Genomic DNA, 27828 nt, shown 5'->3' with positions numbered 1-27828 from the left:
TGTGCCAGTACACACAAACAGTGAGGCTGCTGAGACAAATGCTCCTATCCTCCTCTGCCACAGAGCACCACGGGGAGCCTGCCAGAAGTAGGAAGATCTAACAATTCTACCTTTCAAGTCAGTATTGCTGTACTAGCAATTCATTCCATGAGCTGCTGCTGCTCTCAGTGTTGGCCAGAAGCTTCTTTTCTGTGGTGGGCAGTCGTCAGTGCAGAGACTCCTGACTGGTCAACATGCTAAGAATATGTCCCCACTGAGTGCTCTAAATAGGACACCTGATTAACTCTCATCAGACTCCCAGGATATAAATGGAAAGTGGCCAGAAAGAAATGGAAGAGCCAGAGAATGTGGAAGAGTGCTGTGAATGCTGACCTGTAGATATAGTGTGGCTGTCACATTTATAAATTCATAGCAGCTGTGGTTACCTGCACCAGATCTGCACAAGATGAAGCCTGATAAAATTCCAGCCTGGATAGGAAGGAGAGGAAAAGGTCCCACCGGCAACTGAGGAGCCATTGGCAGCTGGTAACTGCTGGGGGAGATATAGTCTTTTTTCTTTCAGGCTGTGGCCACAGGTATGATGCTAATTTCTAGTATATGAGATCACAACCACAGGAATACAGGCAGCATGAATTGGACTTCCTGTTGTTTCTGTAATTAATTTTTTATACAGTATATTTTGATCATTTTTTTTCTCTCCCAACTTCTCCCAGATCCTCCCCACCATCCTACCAACTCAACTTAATGTGTTCTCTCTCTGTCTTTCTCTCTCAAAATAAAAAAAAAAAATAAAAATAAAAAAGAGGACCAGCTAGGCGTTGGTGGTGCACGCCTTTAATCTCAGGTACTTGGGGGGGGTGCAGAGGCAGTGAATCTCTATGAGTTCAAAACCAGCCTGGTCTACAGAGTGAGCCCCAGGACAGGCAGATCTATACCAAGAAATCTTGTCTCCAAAAAAATGAAAATAACAAACAAACAATAAACAACCAAACTATCATTTTAGAAATTCCAGTTTAATTCTTCATAGAAATAGAAAATGAAACCATAAAATACATATGGAAGCACAAACAATCTAGCCAAAACAATCCTGAACAAAACCAACCAGAGACCGAAAAACAATGTTGAAACATATGTGACTCAAAATAGACAACTAAACCATAGTAACAAGAACAGCGTAAGAGTTGAGACCCATAGCTCCAGAGGAAGGAAATTCTGAGGGGATCATGGTGGTATATAGTCACCTAATGTTTCAGGAGGCCTAGCCTAGGAATGCTGCAATCATGACACTTAAGAATAGAAAGGCCAGCTGGGAGTGCTGCCTTTAATCCCAGCACTCATGGAGGCAGAGACAGGCAGATCTCTGTGAGTTTGAGGCCAGCTTGGTCTACAGAGTGAGTTCCAGGATATCCAAGACTACACAGAGACACTCTGTCTCAAAAACAACAACAACAACAACAACAGAGACCAATAGGAAGGCCATGGGGAGAGTGGCTAAGCCAACACCTCCTAGAACCTACACAAAATCAAACCAGCAGACAATCCTGAGCTTGACTTCAGTTAGGAGGGCAGTCTCTCCTCAGAACCAGACAGACCAGCAACAGGTGAGGAAGTCTGTTTAGAAGATGCTACAAGATGTCAGAGCTGACAGTGTACAGTCCCTTTGTGCAATGAGAAAGCAGTTTGAAAGGAATTTAAACACTTCTTTCAGAACCATGAATGAAAAGCTCATCTGTGTTTTCCAAACACAGTGGAAGCAAAAGCAAGCTCTTCATTCTGAGTACTCTCTGCTGACCCAAACTTTGTTTCAACAGAGTTAGACAGAGGTGCAGGAAGCAAGGGAACAAGAAGAAAAAATCAGTATTATAACTCACAAGCAAACAAAGACTTTATTAAGTTAGAATGGTTCACCAAAGAAAACCTCAAAAAGCTAAGAATGTGGACTGGCAAGGTGCTTCAAGAGATACGGGTGCTTGTTGTCAAGCCTGATGACCTGAGTTCAGGAGAGGAATGACTCCTACAAGTTGGTCTCTGATCAGTGTACACACACACACACACACACACACACACAGTGCATGCACACACATACATACAGTAATAAATAAGTATAAATATAAAAATACAAGTGGAGCTGGAGATGTAGCTCAGTGGTAAGGCACTTGCCTAGCATGCCCAAGGCCCTGGGTTCAAACCCCTGTATGCCAGATGTGATGGTGCATGCGTTTAATCCCAGCACTTAGGAGGAAGAGGCAGATGGGTATCTGTGAGTTTGAGGCCAGCCTGGTCTACCTGCTTTGTAGCAAGTTCCAGGTCAGACAGCCTACATAGTAATACTCAGTCTCAAAACAAAACAAAACAAAACAGCAGTAACAAAAACAAAAGAAACTGTAAGGGACAGGACATGAGATAAAAAAAAAAAGTCAGGGAGGGACAATACTGAAGGTTAAAAGTTTCAGCAGGGATGGGACACTGACTAGGAGAGGCGCTGGGGTATAGATGGTGTCTTAGTTAGGATCTTTGTTGCTGTGAAGAGACACCATGACCACCGCAACTCTTATGAAGAAAAACTTTTTAAAGTTTTTTAAAAATATATTTATTATTTATACATTATACTAACTGTACATGTGTCTGCATGCCAGAAGAGGGCACCAGATCTCATTATAGATGGTTATGAGCCACCATGTGATTGCTGGGAATTGAACTCAGTACCTTAGTCCGTTATCATCATGGCAGGAAGCATGGCAGTATGCAGGCAGATATGGTGCTGGAAGAGCTGAGGGTTCTACATTTTGATCTGAAGGCAGCAGAAGGGTACTGGTTTCCACACTGGGCAGAGATTGGGCCTATGAATGAGACCTCAGAGCTTTCTCTACAGTGATACATTCACTCCGACAAGGCCACACCTCCTTAGTAGTGCCGACCCCTATGAGCCAAGCATTCAAACACATGGGTCTATGGGAACCATTCCTATTCAAACCACCTATTCAAATCCAAGGTTTATAAAAAGCCCTTATGAGGGGCTGGAGAGACAGCTGGCTCAGAGGTGAAGAGCACTGACTGCTCTTCCAGAGCTCCAAAGTTCAATTCCCAGCAACCACATGGTAACTCACAAATCACCTATAATGTGATCTAATGCCTCTTCTGGCATGCAGGTACCCATGCAGGCAGAGCACTGTATAATAAACAAACAAACAAACAAACAAATAAATAAATCTTTAGAAAAGCCCTTATGAAAACTCATTACTTGCCAGTTGTGGTGGCATACATCTTTAATGCCAACACTTAGGCAGAGGCAAGTAGATCTCTGCATTCAAAGCCAACCTGACCTACAGAGTGTCTTCCAGGACAGCCAGGGCTACACAGAGAAACCCTGTCTCCAAAAACAACAACAATAGAAAAAGATCTCGGGACTTGTATGTGGTGAAGGGCTGTTTATTTAAATTATTTATTTATTGTGTGTATCACATGTATATACACATATTTGGGCACATTTGTGCCATGGCATCCATGCATAGGTCAGAGATCAAGCTGTTAAGGGGTTGTCTCTCTCTATCCACCATGTGTGTATGTCTCACGGCTTCAACTTGGGTTATTGACAAGTGCCTTTTCCTAATAAGCCATCTCTCTTTCTCTCTCTCTCTCTCTCTCTCTCTCTCTCTCACACACACACACACACACACACACACATACACACACACTGCTAGTTTTATAAGCTACTTAAAAATATGCATTTTGGGGCTGGAGAGATGGCTCAGTGGTTAAAAGTACTGTCTGCTCTTCCAAAGGACCCGGGTTCAATTCCCAGCACCCACATGGCAGCTCACAACTGTCTATACCACCAATTCCAAGGAATCTGACACCTTCACACTAATACACATAAAATAAAATAAAATAAATCTTAAAAAATTTTTAAAAATATGCATTTTGTTTTTGAGACAGGGTTTCTCTGTACACAGAGAACAGAGAGAGACAGCCTTGGCTGATCTGGAACTTTCTCAGTAGGCCACGCTGGCCCCTAAGTCACAGACTCTTGCCTCCTAATTGTTGGGATTAAAGGCATGTGCCACCACCACTGGCTCAAAAATACACATTTTTAAAAAAAGACTGAATACACATACCCCGAATGGGTGGATAATGCTTCCCCCAAAAGACATAGTTTATTAAATGAAAATCTTGGCACTAAGCATGGAGTATCTCCCTATAAGTTACTGGTTAGGGAGGCCTCAGAGACTCCCAGAAGAACCATTGCTCTTGGTTGCTGCTGGAGGGTTTCTTTTGTTATCTAAAACACCATGACCATAAGCAATTTGTGGAGGAAAGGGTTCATTTCACTTAAACTTCCACATCAGTCTATCACTGAAGGAAGTCAATCAAGGCAGTAACTGAAGCAGAAGCCAGGAAAGAATGCTGCTTCCTGGCTTGCTCTCCCCATAGCTTTCTTACAGCCCCAGAACCACAAGCCCAGAGGTGGCACCACCCCCATGAGCTGGCTCTTCCCAATCAAGAATACACACATCAATCAAGAATATACACCAAAGGCTTGCTCACATTTTCTGAATTGGAGTTCCCACTTTCTAAATGACTCTAGCTTGTATCAAGTTGACATAAAACTAGTTAACACAGTTGTCTGCCGTAACTAGATGGTAGGACACTATTGCTATAGACACATACACTTTGGTTGCAGGACTTAAAGAGAAACCAAGCTGTAACTGACCTGAAAGCTTCTTCCCTGGTGGTTTAGTTTTCGTAGTGTCTGAAGGTGCTATGCAGGATGTTAGGAGAAAAAAAAAAAAGACATCAATGGTTTTACTAGCACAGGGCCTTGAATAATGCAGTAACTGCTATATGCTACATAAGATGGGATTGCTGGTGCAACAGTGGCATGACTGTTAGGGGAAGGCAGGTAGCTAGCCAGCTTTTGATTGGATGTGAGGTGTGTTCCACAGCAGGAAATTCATGCCTATTACTACTGTAAACCTGCTGGTAGGTAGGTAAGTGAAACCTAGCTAAGGAGATCATAGGCCCTAGAGGGGAACTTATATATTGTTAAATAGCCTTCTAAAGATTTGTTTATACCCATAGATTAGTGTGCTTTCAGCCTTGGCACGAAAAGACTCAATGCAGAGACTCACAGCTGGGCAGTCCTGAGAACATGTGATGATTGAGTGCTTAGCCCAAAATGGACTTGTATATCAACACCCCTGTCTTTATTCCTTTTTTTTTTTTTTTTAAATAATGTAGTTATTTCTATGTATCGTGGTGTTTTGCCTGCATGTATGTCTGTGTGAATCTTCAGGTGTCAGATCTTGGAGTTACAGATAGCTGTGAGCTGTCATGTGGGTGCTGGGAATTGAACCTGGGTTTTCTGGTAGAACAGTCAATGCTCTTAACCACACAGCCACCTTTCTGTCCCTCAACACCCCCTTTCAAGGCTCAAAGAACATCACAAAGAAAAGGGCCAGGAAGAATGCAAGAGCCAAAGGATGGGGATGGGCGCTGTGAAACTCTTATCTTCTGAATGATAAGATTGTTACACTCATGAATTCACTCCAGATATGGCTACTTGAACAAGACCTGCAGAAGATCAAGCCAAAATCAGTCAACAACCCAGCAGCCAGTACTAATTGAATATTGAATTCAGTAGATTACAAAAGAGAGAGAAAAAAAAAGAAAACAGGACTTGAAGATGTAAAGGAGCATGCTGAGAGATGTCAGAGGGAATTAGAGGGGACAGGTGGGTGTGGGTACGATTACCATACATTGTATATACATATGAAATTGTTAAAGAGTAAATTGAAGATATTCTAAAATAATAAATACTTAGCCTTATATGGTGGTATATGCCTTTAATCCCAGCACTCTCAGAGAGAGAGGCAGACAGTTCTCTCTGAGTTCAAAGGTAGCCTTGTTTGTATAGCAAATTCTAGTTTAGCTGAAGCTACATAGTGAGGAAAACAAAACAAAAATTAAAAACCACCAAACAAATCAAAACAAAAATAAATAAATAATGCAAAAAATTGGTGGGGTTGAATAAAATTTTAAAAGTTTCTGTACTAGGACTGGAGAGATGGCTCAGCAGTTAAGAGCACTGTCTTCTCTCCCAGAGGTCCTGAGTTCAATTCCCAGCAACCACACAGTGGCTTACAATCATCTATAATGGAATCTGATGCTCTCTTCAGGTATACAAGCAAATAGAGCACTCATATACATAAAAAAATAAATCTTAAAAGAAAAGTTTCTGTACAGCAAGAGGAACAATCAAATGAAGAACAGCCTACAGAATGGTGGAAAAATTCTGCTAGCTAAAAATCTGCAAGAAGATTAATATAAAAAAGATTAATATCTAAGATTAAATGTAAAAACTTGAAAATCTACCAAGAAATGAGACTATCTACTTATTAAATAGGTAAATCCTATGAACAGATAATTATCAAAGTATGAACTACAAATAACAAATAAACATAAGAAAAATGCTCATACTCATGTAGTAGAGAAATAGGATCACTGGAAATCCAGATCAGCTCATCATACATAGCAAGTGACAGGCCAGGCCAGTCTACAAGCACGTGTCAGGACAACCAAGATTATATAGCAAAACCATGTCTTAAAAAAATAAGTACTTTAAAATTCCAACATACTTAGCCATCAAGGAAACACAAATTAAAACAGTATCAAATTTCCACCTCAAACAGCCAAGATGGCTATCATTATGGAAATAACAAATGCAGGTCAGGCAGGAATGAACTTTTTTTGTTTGTTTTGTTTTGGGACAGTGTTTCTCTGTATAGTCTTGTCTGGCCTTGAACTTACAGCAATCCAGCTGCCTCTGCCATGCTGAGTGCTGGAATTACAGACTTGTGTCACCGTACACAGCTGGGGACAAACTCTTATATGATGGCAGAGGAGTTGTAAATTCTTTCAGCCACGTTGGAGATCAGTACAGAAGTTTCTCAAAGTCTACAACTATGGCCCAGATGTAGCACTCCTGGGGACACATTTGAAGGACGCTAACATACCACAACATATCAGTGTTTGCTGAAGCACCAGTCACAATAGCCAAGATTTGGGGTCAGTATCGGTGTTCACCAACACATGGATAAGGGAAATGTGGTGCATATTGTAATTAAAAAGAACAAAACTATGTCATTTGCAGGAAAATGGATCCAGCTGGAGATCTTCATAGGAAACAAAATAAGACAGAAAAGAAGTTTATCTCAGGGGCTGGAGAGATGGCTCAGAGGTTAAGAGCACTGCTTGCTCTTCCAGAGGTCCTGAGTTCAATTCCCAGCAACCACATGGTGGCTCACAACCATCCATAATGTGATCTGGTGCCCTCTTCTGGCATTCAGGTATACATGCAGGCAGAACATGGTATACATAATAAAATAAATAAAATATTTAAAAAAAAAAAGAAGTTTATCTCTTATTTGTGGATGCTAGATTTAAAAAAGATACATAAAACCATAAAAAATAAGATACCTATAATATGAAAGTAGAAGTGTATGTGTGTGTCTGTGTGTGAAAGAAAAAACAAGGCTGACTAGGGGATGAATGGGAATAAAAGGAGCAGAAGGGAGAGTGGAGAAAGGAGAGGGTGGAGAGTGATTATGATATACTTGTATAAAAATGTTTTTATAAAGTTTATCACTAAACAATATTAATATATGCTCCCACCCCCAGAAAAGAGAGAATAGAAGGAAAGCTAAGAAACCTGATTGTTTCTTTTATTTGAGACATCTCACTATGTAGCCTTTGGATGGCCAGGAATTTCCTATGTATATGAGCTTGGCTTCAAATTCACAGAAATCTGCTTGCCTCCTGAGTGCTGGGATTAAAGGCATGAACCACCACACCCAGTGAATACAAACTTCATTTTAAATTAAATATTAGGCAGGACACAGTGGTGCACACCTGTGATCCCAATACTCAGGAGGCAGAGGCAGGCAGATCTCTGTGAGTTCAAGGCCAGCCTGATCTATAAATCTACTCCAGAACAGCCAAGGCTACATAGAGAGACCCTGTCTCAAAAACAAACAAACACATACACACACACACACACACACACACACACACACACACAAACATAAAAAAAACAAAAAGGAGAAATGAAGGCAGAGGCAGGCAGATCTCTACGAGATAGTCGAGCCTGGTCTACATAGTGAGCTCCAGGACACTCAGAGCTATATAGTGAGACCCTGTTTCAAAACAAAACAAAACAAAACAAAACAAAACAACAAAACAAAACCAACGTACTTATTTTACTGTTTTATGAGTGTGTTTTGTTGATGCACCACTTGCACACCTTGTGCCTAAAGAGGCCACATGAGGGTGTTGAAACCCCTGAGGGCTAGAGTAACAGAGGTTTTGTTTGTTTGTTTCCTTGCTTGTTTGTTTAGGATTTAAACAGTGTTCTGCCTGCATGTGTGCCAGCAGGCCAGAAGAGGGCACCAGATCTCATGATAGATGGTTGTGAGCTGGGAATTGCATTCAGGACTTTTAGGAAGAACAGCCAGTGCTCTTAACCTGTGAGCCATCTCTCCAGCCTGAATGAAGGCTTCTTAAAAGAAAATGAGTCAGGGGTTCAGTAGCTGAAAGCACTGTCTGCTTTTCCAGAGGACCTGTGTTTGATTCCCAACACCCACATGGTGGCTCACATCAGTTTCTAACTCTGATTGAGAGGATCTGATGCCTTCTCTGGCCTCGGTGGACATCAAGCATGCATGTGGTACACAGGCAAAATGCTTGTGCACATGAAATAAAATTTTTAAAAAATTAAAAAGGAAAGGCGAGCTGGAGAGATGGCTCAGCGGGTAAGAGCAGGGTCTGCTCCTCCAGAGGTCCTGAGTTAAATTCCTAGAAGCCACATGATGGCTCACAATCATCTGTACTGGAATCTGATGCCCTCTTCTGGTGTGCAGGTATTTGCAGCTGAAGCTGTTTACTATGAATCCAGTTTGGCAGCTATTGATTCCATGTCTAGACACTATATGTTTATAGGCTTTAGGTTCCTGTTGTTTTTTTTTTTTCCTTTTAATTTTCTTTTTAAGTTTTTCAATTGACCCCTTCATACTTCCTGGCCAATCCCTATTAAATAATATGTACAATACTGAAAAAATCAATAAAAATTTCCATTTATCACCTGACTCTTTTCTTAAAATTGTGTCATGGGAGCTGAGCATAATGGTGCACACCTTTAATCTCAGCACTTGGGAGGAAGAGGCAGGTGGATCTCTGAGAGTTCAAGACCAACCTGGTCTACAAAAGGAGGCCAGGATAGCCAGGACTCTGTAACACAGAGAAACTCTGTTTTGAACAAACAAACAAACAAAAAAACCAAAAGTACTGGATGAACAAATCTGTTGTCCTAAGTGTTTGATCTCTGATGGCATAGGATGAAGTAGAGAGTAGGGACAGGAGCATCATCTAGAAGCTCAAGGATAGCTAGTCTAAAGTAAGCAAAAAGGCAGAAACAGGGGAGATACTTCCTCCCTTAACAATGTGGAAGTAGAGAACAAACTCCTGAAAGTTCCCCCTGACCTCCACATCTGAACTGTAGCACACACAGGCATATTCAGACACAGTGATAATATAATATAAGCTAATATAATATAGACTTTATGAACTAGAAAAGATAGATAATATAAACTAATATAACACTCAGTGATAATATAAACTAAATTGAAAAAGAAACCAATCTTATGTTTAAAGGCCAATATTTGCCCTAAAACTTCTCTAAATTCACTTCTACTTTCGCCATCTGCGAGTAAAACAAACAGTAGGTAGTAATATTTAGAAAACTAAGTGGGTAGCCAGGATTGTGATACAGTCCTGTAATGCCAACAATTTAGGTGGCTGAGGCAGGAAGATGACAAGCTCAACGCCAACCTGGGTTACGAAGTGAGTTCCATGCCAGACTGAACAACTGTACTGGTTTTTTTTTTTGTTTGGTTTGTCAACTTCCTGCAGGCTAGGGTCATCTGGGAAGAGGGAACCAAGATTCAGGAATTGTTTATAGTCAAGTCTGTGGGGCACTTTCTAGATGTGGGAGGGCCCAGCCCACCATGAGCAGGGCTTCTCCATGATTCTGTTTCAGTTCCTGCCTTGGGTTCCTGATCCAACTTCCCTTCATAACGGACTTTAAGCAACATGAAGTAATCTTTAAGTAATATGAAATAAAACTTTTCCTCTCCAAAACTGGTTTTAATCAGTTTAAAAAGCAGTATTTATTTTGAAGATTAAAAAAAAATTTACACATGTGGGTGTTTCTCCTACATGTATGTGAATGCACCATGTGTGTGCAATGCCCATGGTGGCCAGAAGAGGACATCAGAACCTCTGGAACTGGAGTTCTGACAGCCATGTGGGTGCTAAGAACTGAACCTTGGTCCTCTATAACAGCCAGGGCACTTCACCACTGTACCATCTCTTCAGCCCCCTTTGGTCAGGGCTTTATCACTACAACAGAGGAACAAATTAAAATGACAATTTACCAAGGCTCTATCTCAAAGTAAAAAGTAATAATAGGGCTGTTACGCTGTTATACGGCTCAGTAGTTGAACTTTTGCCTAGAGTGTAAAAGGCCCTGGGCTTGCTTAACCTTCAATATTTCAACAAACAAGCAAAGAAGTATGTGTCTAGGTATGCCAGAAGGAGGCTTGATTCTTCTCCTCTATTAAACTTTAAAATAATAATACCTACCTTAGAGGGTGGGGGTTTGTTGTTCTGTTTTTTTTTTTTTTTTTAATTTTTATTTTTTCTTGAGATAGGGTTTCTCCTGCCTCTACCTCCCAAGTGCTAGGATTAAAGGCATGCACCACTATCACCTGGCTATACATTTTAATATTATAATGTATTTTTCTTAATTTATGAAGTGCCCTATCTACATATATTCCTGCATGCCAGAAGAGAGCATCAGGTTCTTTTATAAATGATCATGAGCCTCCTTGTGGTTGCTGGGACTTGAACTCAGGACTTTTGAAATAGCAGCCAGTGCTCTTAACCACTGAGCCTTCTCACAACTGGGTTTTTAATTTTGTTTTAGGTATTTAACCCAAGGTCTTGTACACATCATGCAGTTGTGTAAGCCTGACCTATGTTCCCATTCCCTCAGATAGTGTTTGAGGACCTGGGGCATAAGTCGCTGGTAGAATGTGTGCATAGCATGCACCAGAACCCGAGTTCAATTCCCAGCACTACCAATTATTTAGTATATTTAAAAAGCTTAGCTCTACTGGGTGGTGGTAGCACATGCCTTTAATCCCAGCATGTGAGAGTCAGGTGGACCTCAGAGTTTAAGGCCAGCCTGGTCTACAGAAGGAGTCCAGGCTAGCCAAGGCTACAAAGAGAAATTCTGTCTCCAAAAAGAAAAAGAAAAAGAAAAGCTTAGCTTGGCTAAATAGTTACTGTTGACATGCACCACTGCTATTACTACTGAAATAGATGAAGAAAATAATATGGCTCTACATCCATATTTTTTTAGAGGCATCTGACAGATCTTAAATTATAAGGGGGGCTGCATGATAGTACAACTTGTTGTTTTGAAATATAACTCTTGGAAAAACCCCTACAGCTTTATTAAACATTTTAGTAAATGGCTTACTAGGAAAACACAAGAAATAATGCATATTTAAGTTTGTAGATAACAATGAGGCATAGTCCAGTATACACAGAGTTCCAGGCCAGCTAGGACTTCATAGTGAGATCTTATCTCAAAAATAAAACAGGGGCTGGAGAGATGGCTCAGTGGTTAAGACCACTGTCTGCCCTTCCAAAGGTCATGAGTTCAGTTCCTAGCAACTACATGGTGGCTCACTGCCATCTATAATGTGAACTGATTACCTCTTCTGGCAGATGTAAATGCAAATGAAACACTCATATACATAAAATAAATAAATCTTTAAAAAATAAAACAACAATATAAACCAACTTGCAGATAACTAGAAGATTATAAATTAAGAACAACAACAAAATTCCATAAGGTCTAAAAAGACTGATCAAAGAAGCGATTTAATGTAATGGTGTATGTGTGTAAAAACGACAAACCTGCCAGGCAAAGGTGGTACAAGCCTTTAATCCCAGCACTTGGGAGGCAGAGGCAGGTGGATCTCTGAGTTTGAGGCCAGCCTGGTCTACAAAGTGAGTTCCTGAATAGCCAGGGCTATCCTGGGTTTTCAAAAAACCCTGTCTTGAAAAGCTGAATACCCAAACCTTGTTGCAAAAATACCCAATGATGAGAACTGGATTTACTTGTATTGCAAGTGAAATAAAATTGGAACTTCTTCTTAAATATATGCTCAAAATTATTAATTATTTATTCATTATTATAAGCATTTGGCTCTTATTATGTAAAAGTTAACCAGCAATGACACCAATTATGGTCCTGCACACAGAATGCTGTGAGGGGGACGGGGGAAGTAGGTCAGTGGTAGAGTGGTTGCTCAGTGGTTAGAATGTGAAATGTCCCCATGAGCACATGTATATGAGCAGTTGGTCCCATGTGCAGCCTTAGGTGTGGAATCTTTTCATGGCTGCTGTGCCTGGTTGGATGATGTGTGTAGCTGGTGGGGAGGTTATTGTGTAGTTCAAATGCTAATTTCTGTATCCTCATATCTTGTTGCAAACCTTTGTTCTGAGAATCTCCTGTCTCAATGTTGTGTAAACACTGCTCCCCAATTTTCCCTGATATGCCAATAAAGCAACTTACAGCCAGTTGCTGAGCAGAAGTGAGAACAGGTCTGGACTTCTTGTCAACCAAGGGAGGAGAAGTTAGAGGATGAAGCAGCGGGATCAGCCAGGGATTCCACCACAGGAGAGGTACAAGAAACATCAAGAGAAGGAGTAGGAGCAGGAAATCTACGAAGTGTAAGCATCTCTGGCATACACTCTGGGAGGAAGCCAGATTACCTTAGAGAGTTAAGAATAGAGTCAGTTATTTGTTATTAATCAAACATAAAAGGGTCTTAATTATTTGTGTGATGGCTGGGTTAAAAGAGAAAAAAGAGAAACATAGTTTTGTAAAAATAACATTAACAATGGTCTAGCTGCAGGTCCATTAGAAACTGTTTCCTGATCTGCCAGCAAGTAAAGGGTTGTAGTACAAGCTCCAAATATCATAGCTGAGAGTCACTGGGTACCACATCTTTCCTGCCATGACGACTTGTATCTACTGTATCAAAAGCCAAAATAAACTTCTTTTTGTTGTTTCTGTCAGGTATTATATCATGTCAGTGAGAATAGTAACTCATTAATACACTTAGTATAAAACCCTGGATTTGACCCTAGGAAACACATGCAGACACAAGCAAAGCACAACAAAGAGATAAAATAGCACAGAGTGTTTATCCCCAAGCAATGCTTCCTTGAACAAAGGAATCCTGGAGACTTTATTTGGACAGCCCACATTTATTCATAAAGGGAGGCCATATTCCTGGGATACTTAGTTTAATTCAAGAAGGGAAGATGGGAGATAAGTTTCTGACCATGCTCAGCTCAAGGTCATGGAGAAGAATTAAAAAAGTTATCATAGTGGTACTGAATGTATCAGGGCTTGTTCAGTTTCATAGTAAAGGTGGCATTTGATGTGGTTTTAAGTTTCAGGTAAGGTACAAAAAGGGACAAGCAGATCTGTGGTGTGGTGGTACAGGCCTGTAATCCCAGCACTTGGGGAGGAAGAGGGCAGAGGCAGGCAGATCTCTACAAATCCGAGGCCAGCCTGGTCTACAAATTGAGTCCAGGACAGCCAAAGCTACACAGAAAAATTCTGTCTCCAAAAAAAAGGGGGGGGGGGGACAATAGTGTGACACAAAAACACAGCTCTCATCTAAAGGGTGTAAGAGTTTGTAAGAGTTTATTCTAGAGCCAAAAATGAATTATCATGGTCTTGGAACATTGATTTGGATCTCCTTAAATAGCATGGTCCTCTGTGGAAGCAGTTTCGTAAAGTTTTTGTAACAGTATAAAGAAAGTAATAAATCAAGGCATTTAAAAAAATATATCGGTGGAAACATGAGACAGCTACAGGTCTATGCTAATATTTAGACCCTTGGAGATAGGATTCTGTCAAGTTAACAAATTCCAAAGTTTTTTTTTTTTTTTTTTTTTTTTATCTGCTTATGGGGATGTTAGGACTGACACAGTGATATGCAAGGAATGGCTTCTTAGGGGATGGTAAAGATAGCCCAAGATAAATTCTAATTAGGTTCTAGACCTGCAACATTCTAAACTTTCCAGGCATTGAGGGTTTAGTCAGTCAGTCAAACTTTGTAGACTCAGCTTCTTTTCAGGAATTCTCTTTCAGAACATCAGATTATCTCCTGAGTTTATTTGATCCCCTAGTTCACAGTCATGAACTTAAGGATGCTTTACTTTGTGTACTGATTCAGGTGAGCATCCAATGTCCAGTGTGAATATGTATTTATTAGGATCTATTTAAAAAAAATTACCGCGAACTCAACAGATCTGATAAGAGATTTATTTGGGGGAAGGAAAAGGAGAGGAGTTAGGACCTGAGTGAGGTTTGAGGGTAGAGAGAGAAAGAGAAGGAGATAGACAGTGGGAAAGCGAAGGAGAAGAGAAAAAGGAGCATGGTGTTGGTAGGGGACCCCTGAAAGAGAAAGAGAGAGAGCAGGGAAGGGGAGAGAAACCGAGGCAGAGTGATGGGTCAGTCCTTTATATCTGGCCCACAGCTGAAATGTGTCTGCCACATACCTGCTGGTGGCATGTGATGACTTCATAGGTTGCTAGGTAACCTAGAGGCAGGCTGCCTGCCTATACGCTAACATTCCTCCTTTTTTGTTTAATTAGAAAATGAGGTGACTAGGTGGGAATGAGGATGTTGGACTGCTTCTCATGCAAGACAAGTTAAAGTATATAAATGTAGGTTCATTGGAAGCAGCTCTTGGCCCCATATAAGGGGGTATGAGGAAAACAGCAAAAGCACAAAAATGTCTTGGTTATATGGTGAAGGGGAAGAGGAAGCTCTTGCCCTGGAAAGTCCAGTGTATATGGCAGGTGTATGTCCATATGTGTGTGTGCCAGCCATGCCCAGCAGGAATGCTGGGAGAACCTGGAGCTGTTTGTCCCATGCCTGGCGCACACCAGCAGTATTGCCAGTTTAATTTCTACATCAAGATGCTTTTTAGCTAGTTCCTTTCTGAAAAGATCTTCCATATGACCTTCCACATGATTGAGCTTTCCTTTGGGGCAGCTTTGACTGTGCAGACACTGAGACAAGCTCACTGTGTAACCTTGGCTGGTCTGTAACTTTTTTTTTTTTTTAAGATTTACTTGTTTTATGTACATGAGTGCTCCATCTGCATGTACACCTGCTTGCCAGAAGAGGACATCAGATTCCAGTATTGATGATTGTGAGCCACCATGTGGTTGCTGGGAATTGAACTCAGGACCCCTGGAAGTGCAGAGAGTGCTCTTAACCACTAAGCTGTCTCTCTAGCCCCAGTCTGTAACTTTCTATGTAGACTAGTCTTGCCTCAAACTCACAAAAGATTCACCTCCCTCTGCCTCCCTCTGCTGGGATCAAAGGCATGCGCTAGGATACCTGGCTTATTTTTGTTTTTCAAGTAGGGTCTGGTGTTGGAATTAATCTTTTTTTTTTCCCATGCTTGCTCTAGCTCCCAAATAATGACACAGGCCTATTATATTCATTATTTTAAATGTTATTTATTATTTATACTGCATTCTGTCTGCATGTGTGCCTGCGCACCAGAAGAGGGCACCAGAACTCACTATAGATTGCTGTGAGCAACCAAGTGGTGGCTGGTTGGTTGGTGGTTGGAAGAGCAGCCAGTGCTCTTAACCTCTGAGCCACCTCTCCATTTATTACTAAGCTTTAGAGCACTACATCTGGGCAAATGTTGATCTAGTCTAAACTGTATGTCACCGTGGCCACTTCGCAGACATGTGTTCCAGCTACTTGCCATCTACTGTCGCCCAGGACGCTTCTGCTCCATCTTTGTCCTCATGGTGACTCCCCCATTGCCCAGCCCTGGGGTGACCTTCTTATTCTTCCTCTCTACCTGGGACTCCCAGACTGGGAACAGAAGCCCCACCTACTGTCTCCTCTGCCAAGTTATATGCACTTCAGCTTCTTTATTAACCAGAAATAACTGGGGAGTAATTTTTACACAACATTGAGACAGGAGATTCAATAGTAATGACAATACCACATTAGCATTTAGCTCACTGCTGGCTCAGCAATTAACAATCGAATATACTCCAACAAATAACAATCAAATATGTCTTCATGAATTTGAGGTTAGCCTGGTCTACCGAGTCCAGGACAGTCAGAGCTACACAGAAAAACCCTGTCTTGAAAACAAAACAAAATAAAACAAAACAAAAAATCACATATACAGAGACACACCTCAATACAATATGAATGAAGGTCACCTCTACAGTCTGGAACTGTCTAGTCAGGATTTAAGACAACAAGCCCCTTGCTTCAGACTCTCAAGTGCTGGGATTACAAGCAGGAGCCACATGCCCTACCTTCAGACCAGCAGTTCTGTCCTGTCATAGTCACTTTAGGACAAAATCCTATCCTACTATACAAAAATATTTTCATATAAAAATCTTTTTTAGTTTTCTTCTCCAAACACAGTCTGGTATAGTGGTGCACACTTTCTACCTCAGCATTTGGGAGGCAGAGGCAGGCAGATCTCTGTGCATTTTGGACATCATGGTCTACATAGCATGTTCCAGTCTAGCCAGTCACATGGTGAGACCCTGTCTCCAGGCAACTACAGAAAATATTGTCATAATTTCTTTTGCATTTGTCTTTATTACTTATTATTTTTGCCAGGTTTTAGCACCAAATGTTATGATGTAAATATTAGATTCTGCACATCAGGTGTGGTACAAGAAAGTTTATTGAGCCATGAGGGCAGAGAGAGAAAGAGACAGAAAACAGAGACAGTGGGAGAGCATAGCAGAAGAGAGAAAGGAAGATGGGCAAGGTGCCCCAGGAGAGACAGAGAGCATACTCTAGTTCTCAGGCTGCTTTTATCTGCGGACATGCATGGCGGCTGCAGGTGATGACATCAGAGGTTGCTGGGCAACCTAGGCACAGGCTGCCTATATGCTAACATTTTGAAACAATTTTTTTCTCCAGGGCCATGATTATTGTATTTGAGCTATGAAGCTTTGGTCAAAGGAAGTCCTCTCATTACAAACTAACACAAGGAAAAGGTAAGCTATTTTCACAAGTTTTACACATATACAGATGTAACTGCTTAAATTATCTAATCCTTATACCAATAAAGACATAGGAGGCAGCCGGGCTTGGTGGTGCACACCTGTAATCCTAGCGCTTGGGGAGGCAGAGGCAGGCAGAGTTCGAGGTCAGCCTGATCTACAAAGTGAGTCCAGAACAGCCAAGGCTACACAGAGAAACCCTGTCTTGAAAAACAAAACAAAAAGAAAGTGTGTTCAGTATATAAAAACACATTTTAATATTGATGAGAACAGAAGATAGACATTTGCTTAGCAGTTCTAGGTAAAAGACTACCAAAATAAAGTGACCAGTTTCTTTCTTGGCTAAAAGCTGAAATGTCCATAGCTTTTTCCTTGCCAGACACCAGGGATGCAAGAAGTACCTAGGCCAAAAGTTTCTCTGGTTTCACCATGGCCAGAGACTAGAGATGCCAGGAATAGGGTTTGCCTTTTGCTTATCTCTTTTTCCTAAGGGAATACTCTCTGCTGCAAACCACAATGAGGACATGACCAAAACCATGAGAAATGAAAGCTGGACTGCTCTTCCTTCCTCCAGCTACTGAGGCCTTATTAACTCTATCTAGGGCAGTGAGGCTGAGTGGTCTTCCACTGCTGGAGACCCCTCCTGCTCTACAGGACTTCTGCCTTCTTTTTCTCCCTTACACTCCATATAATAAACTCTTTTTCTAAAAACTCACCTTCCGTGGTCTGTGGGTTTCAGTCTTTGAATTCACCAAACAAACACCTGGAGGTCCCTGGCTTAGGTTGGCTTTGGTGATCATTGAGTTTCTGGGATGCTAGCCTCTCAATATGAGAACAAGAGCCCAGAAAGGCACCACGGCTCTCACAGGGATCCCAGTGTTCCTTATTGTATCTCAAAGAAGCAAGGCTTGCAGGTAGGCTTCTTTTATTCCAACTTTAATTACTAGTACTAACTTTAAGGCCAGGCATTATACTTTATGTAATGTAACTGTGATATAATATCTGACCAGGGTAATTTAGAAATTGTTTATTTTGGCATAGGATAAGTCTCTCATCTCAGAAAAGGCAGGCAGCAGGGATGTGAGGCAACTGGTCACATTACATCTGCAGTCAGGAAACAGAAAGAGGTGAATGCTAGTCTGTTTGCTCTCTCCTTTTGATTCAGTCTTGAATTCCTGCCCAGAGAAGGCTTCCACTAACACTCAGGGTGGGTCATCCCTCTTCAATTAAAGGTTTCTGGAAATACCCTCAAAGAACAATCCCTGGTGTGTTTCCATGGTGACCCTTAAGTCCAGCCAAATTGGCAATGAAGATTAAACATCAAAGAATTATTTTTTTGAGAGAGGGTCTTACTATGTAGTCTGGCTGTTCTGGAACTCTCTGTGTTGATCAGGCTTGCCTTGACCACATAGAGATCCACCTGCCTTTGTCTTCTGAATGCTGGGATTGAAAGTGTATACTACCACAGAAAGGTTTTTACAGATTATTTTTTAGTACCTATTTAATGTGTGTGTGTGTGTGTGTGCCTGAGTGTATGTGTAGCACATGTATGTAGAAGCCCATAGAGTTCAGTATAAGAATCAGATCCTTTGAAACTGGAGTTATGGATAGTATGAGCCACCATGTGAGTGTTGGTAACCTAACCTGGGTCCTGTGCAAGAGTAGTAAGTGCTCTTAACCACTGAGACATTTTTCCCTAAAAATATATTTTGTTTTGTTTTGTTTTTTGAGACAGGGTTTCTCTGTGTAGCCTTGGCTGTCTTGGACTTGCTTTGTAGACCAGGCTGCCCTCTAAATCACAGAGATCTGCTTAACTCTGTCTCTTCTGGTATTACAGGTTTGTGCCACCTCACCCAGCTAGAATACTGATTTTTAAACTATGTGTTTATGTGCGGATAAATACAGGTGTCCTTGAAGGCCAGAGGTGTCAGATTCCCCTGGAGCTGGAGGTGTTTGTAACCCAATGTGGGTACAAGGGCAGAAAATATCCATAACTTGCTAAGTCATCTTTCCAGCCTTTATACAGGTTTTTAAAATGGCTCTGAAAGGGCTATAGGGTTCAAAAAAGCCTGACTAAAGGCAAAAGCAGAGAGCTGGCTGGTACAGACATAAAGAGAGGCATTGCAGGTTGTTATGTGGTGACCTACAGAAAATCTTGGCCTGAAGTCCTTTCACCAAAACAGCAGAGGGTGGGCAAGGAGCCCAATAGTTAAGTCTATGTTGATAGTAATGGGAGGAAGGTTAACATTCTCTTGGAGAAAGAGTGGGAGGATCATGATGCTCTCAGTGAGATTTCTGTCACCATGCTCTCCTGCCCCAGGTCTACCAAAACTGCCCTAGCTGCACTGGGGACCTGGGTACGTGTGACAGAGAATAATTGGAGGGTAAGATAGTCGTGATGCAGCTGCTCTAGAGTCACCCATGTTCTTGTAAGTAACCCAAGAAACTCAAGATAGCCCTGTATTGAACCTTTTCTTGGTCAGTCAGTATCTTATCTGGGTTGAATAGACATATCTTTCTCTTTTTAGGAAATGTCAAAAAATAAACTGTAACATAAAATCCAGTTACACAGCTGAATTTAGAAACACAGCTGGGTCTGTAGGAGTTCTAGTTTGAATGGGCAGTGGGAGGATGCTGAAGGCTCAGAAGAATCAGATGCTTGTCATTTGACACATACACCTGTGACACATAAACCACATGACATGGCCTGTTGTTGGGATGCCAAGTGCCACTGTACCCTGAGGTGAGTTATCCCTCCTTTATATAAACCATGGGAATTTTTTTTAGTGTGTCCAGACCACGATATCAAAACAATGTTAGAAAACCCTAAGTGTTCTTGATTTGATAAAGTTCGTTAAGTAGTAACACTGTGTAAATGCGTTATCAGTCTGTGCCTCATGGTTTATACTGGATAGATGGTGGTTGTTTCCTTCCACAAACAAGCTGTGGAGTCATTAGGTCTTATCATGTGAACTTAAAATGGAGAATATTGCTGTTTTATAAAATGGAGTCACTCAGGGCAATGCTCAGCCTGAAAGCTACTGTTCTATACAGTATTGTAACAAGTGTAAGACGTAACTCATTTCAAGGTAGCTAAGGAGAAGAATTTGATGGAGGTCATCTACGTTCACAGGCATTAAAGATGACAAAGGCTAACAGCTGCCAGAAGCCTTGATATCCACATGCTTGAGTAAGGTAGGTTAGTGAGCTGATGAAATAGCTATGGGGGAGTTGCTGGACAGGAAGTGTGGGCTTTGGCAGACAATTGACATCATCAATCCTCAGCTGTATCTTCTGTCAGAGTTGCCTATTGGCCACACGTAAATGGACTCCCTTAAAAGGGAGCCCACTGACACAGTGATTATATTATAGTACTAGTATCTCAGAGTACACTGTACACTAGACGAGGGTGGAGTTACTCTGTGAGAGCAAACCAACTTAGTAGAATGTATAGTATTCAGAAGTATTTGTGTTCTAATGAGTGGTGATTGGCATAATTAAAATACTGAGTAAGTGCAAAATAGTTGTGAACTTCATTTAACAGCAAGTCCTCATACTAGCCTTTGAGGTGAGCCTAGAGGCTTCTCCCTGATTCCAGGCTCTGAAACAAAGCAGTCTGTTTTAGAGAAGTGAAAGGGATTAGTAGCTATGGGATGCTCAGCAGGGGCCTAACAGGAAAGGTAACTGGTGATCCCAGTGAGGTATGTGAAGGCCTCTTTAGTTATAGAAGCAGAAAAATTCTGAGCTCTCATTATTATTATTATTGAGACATGTAGACCAGGGTGGTCTCAAACTCAGAGCTCCACCTGCCTTTGCCTCCTGCAGGAGTGCTGGACTTAAAGGTGGGCACCAACATGCTTTACTTTATTTATCTTGTTTTTTCAAGACAGGGTTTCTCTGTGTAACAAGACCTGGCTTTCCTGGACTCACTTTGTAAACCAGGCTGGCCTCAAACTCATAGAGATCCGCCAGTCTCTGCTTCCTGGGTGCTAGGATTAAAGGTGGGCACCATTACGCTTTATTTTTATGTATGTATTTATTCTTGGGTTTTCAAGATTGGGTTTCTCTTGTAACCGTTGCTATCCTGGAACTCACTCTGTAGACTAAGCTGGACTACCACTAAGAGATCTGTCTGCCTCTGTCTCCTGAATGCTAGGACTAAAGGCGTACATTACCATGCCCAGTCCCTTGGCTTGTCTTGCTTGCTTCTTAAATGGGTATTTTCCTAAAGCACTGGCTGTTTGTTAATATTGGCTCACTGAATTACACAGATCTTCCAAGTGCTGAAATGCTGGTATATTTATTTACAGCATAACATTCCCAATTTTTATTAAATTTTTTCAGGGCTATTTGGTAAGTAGATATATTTTTCTCCTCCTCCTGAGATTAGTCATATGTACCACCATGTCTAACATTTTCTAAAAATTAGAATTTTCAGGAATTTCAGGTGTATTAAACTGTGCATTCTACTAAATAACCCAGTGTTCATGAATATAGCATGCTCAGGCATTCTTTCCAGTAAAAATTGTGTCCCATGAATAAAGTGGCTTTTAGTTCACGACTCAATTGAACAAATTCTTTGCCATAGATTCTGTTAAAGTACTACGTTTCCATTTAATCACAGAGACAATGAAGAAAACAATTTCCAGGCAAGTGTAGAGTTACATGTCTAGTAGAATCCCTGTATCTGGAAAGCTGATGCAAGAGGCTCATACGTTGGAGGTCAGCTTGTATTACACATTTAGATCCTGCCTCAAATAATGCTAATACAAACGTAGGGCTAAGGGACTGGTAGGAGAGGCATAGAGGCTAACATACCCCAAATAAAACAAGATTTTAAATATGATGGCAACAGTCAGGGGCTGTGACACATGCCTGGAGTTGCAGGCCAGCCAAGGCTACACAGAGAAACCCTGTCTACAGAGTCCAGATCAGCCAAGGCTACACAGAGAAACTCTGTCCTGAAAAATAAAACAAAAACAAAAAAAAGAACGAGTGCATCAAATCCCATATTGGAGAAGTAGAGAACTGACTCCCCAAACTGTCTGTCTCACTAACCTCAATAGGTATTTTGTGGCTGACACACAACTCTCTCTTTCTCTCTTTCATGGAATAATTAAAAACAATCTTTTTGAGTGAAGGTCTTGACATTATTGGGGTTACCTTCTGGGGTTTTTAGTCTCCATCTTTAATCCCAGCACTCAGGAGGCAGAGGCAGGCAGATCTTTGAGTTTGAGGCCAGCCTGGTCTATAGAGTAAGTTCTAGGATAGCCAGGGGCTACAAAGAGAAACCCTGTCTCAGAAAAACAAACAAACAAACAAACAAACAAACAAAAACCAAAACCTAGGGGGCTGGAGAGATGGCTTAGTCATTAAGAAGTCTGGCTGCCTTTCCAGAGGACTTTGGTTCAATTCCTGGAACCCACATGGCAGCTTACAAGTGTCTTCTACTCCAATTCCAGGGAATTAAACACATAGACATACATGCAGGCAAAACACCAATGTTAATAAAATAAAAACAAATAAATTAAAAAAAGAAGAAAAACAAAACAAAAGCTAAGTAAGCAAGCAAGCAAGCAAGCAAACAAACAAAAATACCCAAAAACCAAAACCAACTATCCAAACAAAAAGAAGCATGTCTTTAATTCCAGTATTCTTTTCTGAGGCCAGCCTGGTCTACCCCTGAGTTTCAGGGCCTACTAAAGCTACAGTGAGATCCAGTCCCAAAAACAAAAAGAAAAGAAAAACCCCAAGGCAGTCAAGCTCTGAATTTCAGCAGCTATCAGGAGGAGATAAGAGAGAAAAAGGCATTTAAGGTGACATGGAGGTCAGAAACATAGAGAATAAAGTCATACAGTTGAAAGCCTTATTAAGGATACCCAAAATGTTGAAAGAGCCCAAGTAGTAAGGAAAAGCATGGTTAGCAACAGAGAAAAGTAAAATTATATTTTTCTGAGTAATTTGGAAAAGTGGGCAAATTTACAACCTTGCATAGCTGCCACTCAGCTCCTTAGCTACTGCACTAGAGGTGGAGATTCTGGGAAGGAAAAGTACCATATCTCATTAAAGAACTAATTATTCCACTATCTCTTTAGTATGGCTTAAGGTGGTCCCTTAGCCAAAGTTACTGAACCAGCCCAGCTGGAATGTCAGGTCTCCACCCAGAACAGAGATTTCATTCTTTCGACCAGAAGTGGTTTTTTTTTTTTTTTTCCTTCTAGGCTGACCTCAAACTCCCCTGCCTAGCTTCCCAAGTAGCTGAGGTTAAGGAAGTAAGTGACCACACCCAGATCACAATGACTGATTTACAGGTCAGTTACAAAGATGGCGGAGATTTACATATGCTCTCTACTCACCCTCTGTTAGTGTGAATAAATTGTAAAGTACCTTGGTGCTTTGCCAAGACTAAGACATTAATTAACATTTTGATAACACTACTCAGGAAATTATTCAGACATCACTAATTACATTCTTTTGGTTCTCTAGAATGTTAATAGAATGAATTTCAAAAGTGGGAATGCAGTTAAATTATTACTTACATTAAAAAATTCACAAATGAGAGCCTGGTGTAGTGGTGGTGTCTGTCTATAGTCTCAGCACTGAGGAAGCTGAGTCAGAAAAGGTTTCTGTTTGTGGACAATCTGAGTTGTATAATAAGCACTTGTCTACACATAAACACACACACACAAACACAGAGCACTTATACAACCTGGCTGAACTGTAGACCATTTATACTGCACATTCTTGGCATGCACAGGCCTTGTGTTCAAGCTTCAGCACAGAAAAAACATGACCAGGTCCCTTTCTTTCAAAGAAATTGTTTCCCCGTTTGAATTTTGTTAGGTTTCTTAAGGTTAGAGTGTGATAAAAAGTGTTTTAAGCTGGATGCTGTGGCAAAAGCCTGTACTTTCTGGCACTCAGGAAGGCAGAGGCAGGTAGATCTCTGAGTTCAGCCTGCTTTACAAAATGAATCCAGGAGAGCCAAGACTACACAGAGAAAACCCCTCTCAAAAAAAAAACCAACCAACCGACCAACCAGTGTTTTAAGTTGTATTGGCACAAATACCTACAGCATTTCCAAATTTGTATCATGGCAAAAATTCCTTGTAGTGTTTAGTTACACAGTATATAGTTGGCCCCCTTTATAACCACTAGGGGGCTCTGCTACAAGATCTTTTATAATTTATCAGTTTATTCAGGGAAATGTCAGATGACATTTAAGAATTTTGAACTCCCGTCAAGGTGGTGCAAGCCTGTAATTCCAGCATTAGGCGAGGCAGAGCCAGGTGGATCTCTGCGTTAGAGGACAGCCTGGTCTACAAGCGAGTCTAAGACAGCCAAGGCTACACAGAGAAACCCTGTCTCAAAAAGCCAGAAAAAAAAAAAAAGGCTAAACAACCTCCTTGTTTCACAGACGAGGGTTGCTGCAGTACTCTTAGACTGGTCTCGAACTCTTGATCCTCCTGCTTTTGGGATTATAAGTGTGTACCACCACACTCAGCTCGTATTAAGATATTTTTAACTGATTCATTATGTGAAGTAATACATGAAACATACTCCCCCTAAAATAACACCTTATTTCGAAGTGTTTTCAAAGTACCTCTCAGCACCCAAACTATATTATTCGCTTTAAACTCTACTAACCACTTTCAAATCGTCTTTCAACATTGTTGCTTATTTAAAACATTTTGCTCCTTTATCTTTTCTCCAATTATATCTACTCACTACTTACTGAAACCTACCAGGGCCAAACACCTTGGTAGGTCAAAACGCTCCTTCGTTCTCCCAAGGAGTTTCTATTTCTCCAACTTTCACTATTATATATACAAATTTTCTCGCGCTCAATTCAGCCATTCTCACAGCGTGGTCGATGAAGAACAGGCAGCAGGGAGCTTGCTGGGAATGCAAATTCTTAGGCCCATCCATACTCCAGGGATACTGCCTAGCAATCTAACAAGCTCTCCAGGGATTCTGAAGCATCTTCAAATTTGAAAAACATGTTAGTTCGTTCTACAGCTCAGAATTCATTATCTAATACAGGTCAAAGATTAACTTCGGGAGTTTAAACCCACCACAAGCCTTTCCCTGGCAATCCCTGTATCAATTACAACCAGTGGGGTGCAACCATTACACAACCTTAATATAGCTGCAATACCTGAGATGACCGAATAATAGTTGCGTTATCACGGTTCCAGAACAAAAGCTACGGCAGTGGATTTCCCAGGGCTTTACCAACGGACGCTGGGCAGGACCGAGTTTGTTCCTGCATAGCTTTTTCCTCGGCTAGACTTAGGGAAGCACCTCAAGCCTCAAGTTCTGGGTCTAGCAGAGTTAGAGCGGGGCTCAGGCCGGGTGGGGCCGGGGGAACCCGCCAGGTGGGGCTCCCGCCTCGGGTGCGGGCCTCGGGACTGGAGGCCTCAACGTAAAAGGGGAGGCCGGGCAGGGGACGGCCTGCCAGCCCCAGACCCCGCTGACCGGCGCGCAAGCCGCACCCTCCGGGCCCCAGACGCCGGCAGGGCGGAGCCACGCGGCTGAAGCCCCGGCTGAGACGCGCGGCGCGGCGCGGGCTCGCTGCTGAGACGTATGGGGCTACAACTGGAGCGGCTGCGCCGCCCGCCCGGGTCAGCGTGGTGCGCATGCGCGGATCCGGCGCCATTTTGGTGGCCGGGCGCGGAGGTGATTCTACACTGAGGGGGAACGCGGCGGCAAGGGTGGCAGTGGCAGCGTTCGTGTGCTCGGGTCTGACTCACTGAGGGAGGAGGCGGTGGAGGAAGAGGTGGCGGCGGTGGCGGTGGTCGTAGCGGTGGCGGAGGAGGCGGGTACGAATCAGCTGCGGGCAGAGACATGGCCAACATCGCGGTGCAGCGAATCAAGCGGGAGTTCAAGGAGGTGCTGAAGAGCGAGGAGGTCAGAAATGATCTACCGGACACCCCCATCTCAGCCCAGGGCGGGGGGGTCCCCTTCCTTCCGCGACCCCGATGGCCGGAGCTGGCCTCTCTGCGGCCGCCTTTCTGCCTACGGGGAAGCGGCCGTCTCCCCTCCTCCTCCTGCCGCCTTTCTCTCCCCTCCCGGGCCCTGGGATAGACGGTCTCGCGGGCGGCCGGCCTGGGGAGGAATAGGGTTTGGGGGTCAAAAGCAGAAGCAGTGGTCGGGGGCACGTGAGCTCTAGAGAGAGCCCCGAGGCGGTGGCAACATCTGGAAGTGTGGCTGTGGGGTGGGGAAGGAGTAGGCCGAGAAAACCCGGGAAGTGGGTTGGGGGAAGGGGAAAGGGAAAGGTAGTAACTAGATCCCCGGCAGCAGGGCACCTCACAGGGTCACGCATTTAGGGGGACTCTGGATATTGTCTGCCAGGCCTTTGCTGTCTTTTCCTTGGGAAAGGAGCCTACAGAGCCCTTAGGTATGGACGAAAGGAAGACATTCAGATACTCCCTTTTAGTACAGTGTTGGGGGACTCATGGAGACATAATGGGCAGTATCGTATTGGGAAAGGGCGTTGAAGCAATTATAATACAGATAGAAAAATAATTCAAAATTAGACACGTACCCAGCCAGTAACTAGGCCTCATCATTGACACTTAAAGCTTTTTGTCTGATCAGAGGCAAATTGTTTGTTACGGTAAATGATTTGAAGTAGGGAAAATAATGGAGTGTATGAGTAGTTTATTTCAAAATACTGTTTACCATTATCAGAGAGGCTCACCTAGAGCGGTGCCTCTCTGACTAGTGTTGTACTGTGAAACTTCATTATGATAGCACAGTTGAGTCTTACTCTTGAAAAGAGGCCAGTTAAAAACAAGGAGTTTCATTAGGTACACATTGTTGTAGCTCATGATTGAGTTAGGTTTGTTCTGACACAAAATATTATAGCACAAAACAGCATGTTAGAAAATAAAACTCTCCTGCTACCTGTGAGCCCTGCAGAATTTAGATACATTAGTGAAAGTGACAACTTTTTAGACCTAAATCAACAAGATTGCCAGGTTTTCTGTGATTGAATTTAACAACAAAATTTTGGAAATAATTTCTTTCAAGGTTCACATTCCATTGTCAAATAAGTAGTGCTATTTATGTTTTTCTTACATGCTTGTTACTTTGATAATGTCAGTAACAATTTTTAAAATTAAGCATTTTAAGTATATGAGTAATTGTTACAAATCTCTTAGTACTCCAGCTTTATTGTGCTACCAAGTTTGCAGATAATTATCCATCTTTCCAGGTAGATATGTAGAAAGTCACTTAAAATTGAAGTGACAATATTAGCAGACTCCGTGAACATACTAAAAAATAAGTAGTGATCTGTCTTATGTAGCATGCATGCTGACCTCAGTATTCATTTGCCAAAACTCTGAATGGAAGGATGACTTTGTATTTTTGTGGAACAATGCAGAAACAGTGTGAATGTTTGTATTCGCATAGATTTTAAACAGTGATTTCAACTTTTTATTTAACAAGCAAACTTACTTTGGGCTTGCTGATATATATTCTTATTCTTAATGAAAGATAACAGCTAATTTTGTTAGCCGCCTAAAACATTTATTCCACAATAAGGTTGTACAAGTCTTTAGACTTCTAGTGTTTTCTTTTATTAAAAAGTGCCAAGTTACTGCTCTGAAAATCAAT

The 27828-nt window shown here is 41.9% G+C and overlaps 2 protein-coding genes across 3 annotated transcripts in view; one reads left to right on the top strand and one right to left on the bottom strand.

The window, feature by feature from the left end:
• The window catches only part of Smim14 (small integral membrane protein 14), a 98433-nt gene extending 72764 nt beyond the window's left edge, over window positions 1-25669 (bottom strand). The window contains exon 1 of the mRNA XM_021658710.2: window positions 25364-25669. The gene's annotated coding sequence lies outside the window, so the exon portion shown is untranslated. The remainder of the gene's footprint in view (window positions 1-25363) is intronic.
• Window positions 25670-25846: 177 nt separating this feature from the next.
• Ube2k (ubiquitin conjugating enzyme E2 K) overlaps window positions 25847-27828 on the top strand; it is a 61362-nt gene continuing 59380 nt past the window's right edge. The window contains exon 1 of one of the 2 annotated variants that reach the window (XM_021658708.2): window positions 25847-26115. In XM_021658708.2, coding sequence (XP_021514383.1) covers window positions 26053-26115 — 63 coding nt within the window. In that variant the 5' untranslated portion in view covers window positions 25847-26052. The remainder of the gene's footprint in view (window positions 26116-27828) is intronic. The other variant, XM_060365265.1, reaches the window with a different exon arrangement.

Source organism: Meriones unguiculatus, chromosome 12, assembly GCF_030254825.1.
Source record: "Meriones unguiculatus strain TT.TT164.6M chromosome 12, Bangor_MerUng_6.1, whole genome shotgun sequence".
NCBI lineage: Eukaryota > Metazoa > Chordata > Mammalia > Rodentia > Muridae > Meriones > Meriones unguiculatus.
The sequence above is the reverse complement of the archived record's forward strand: the minus strand, read 5'-3'. Positions and strand labels throughout refer to the sequence as shown.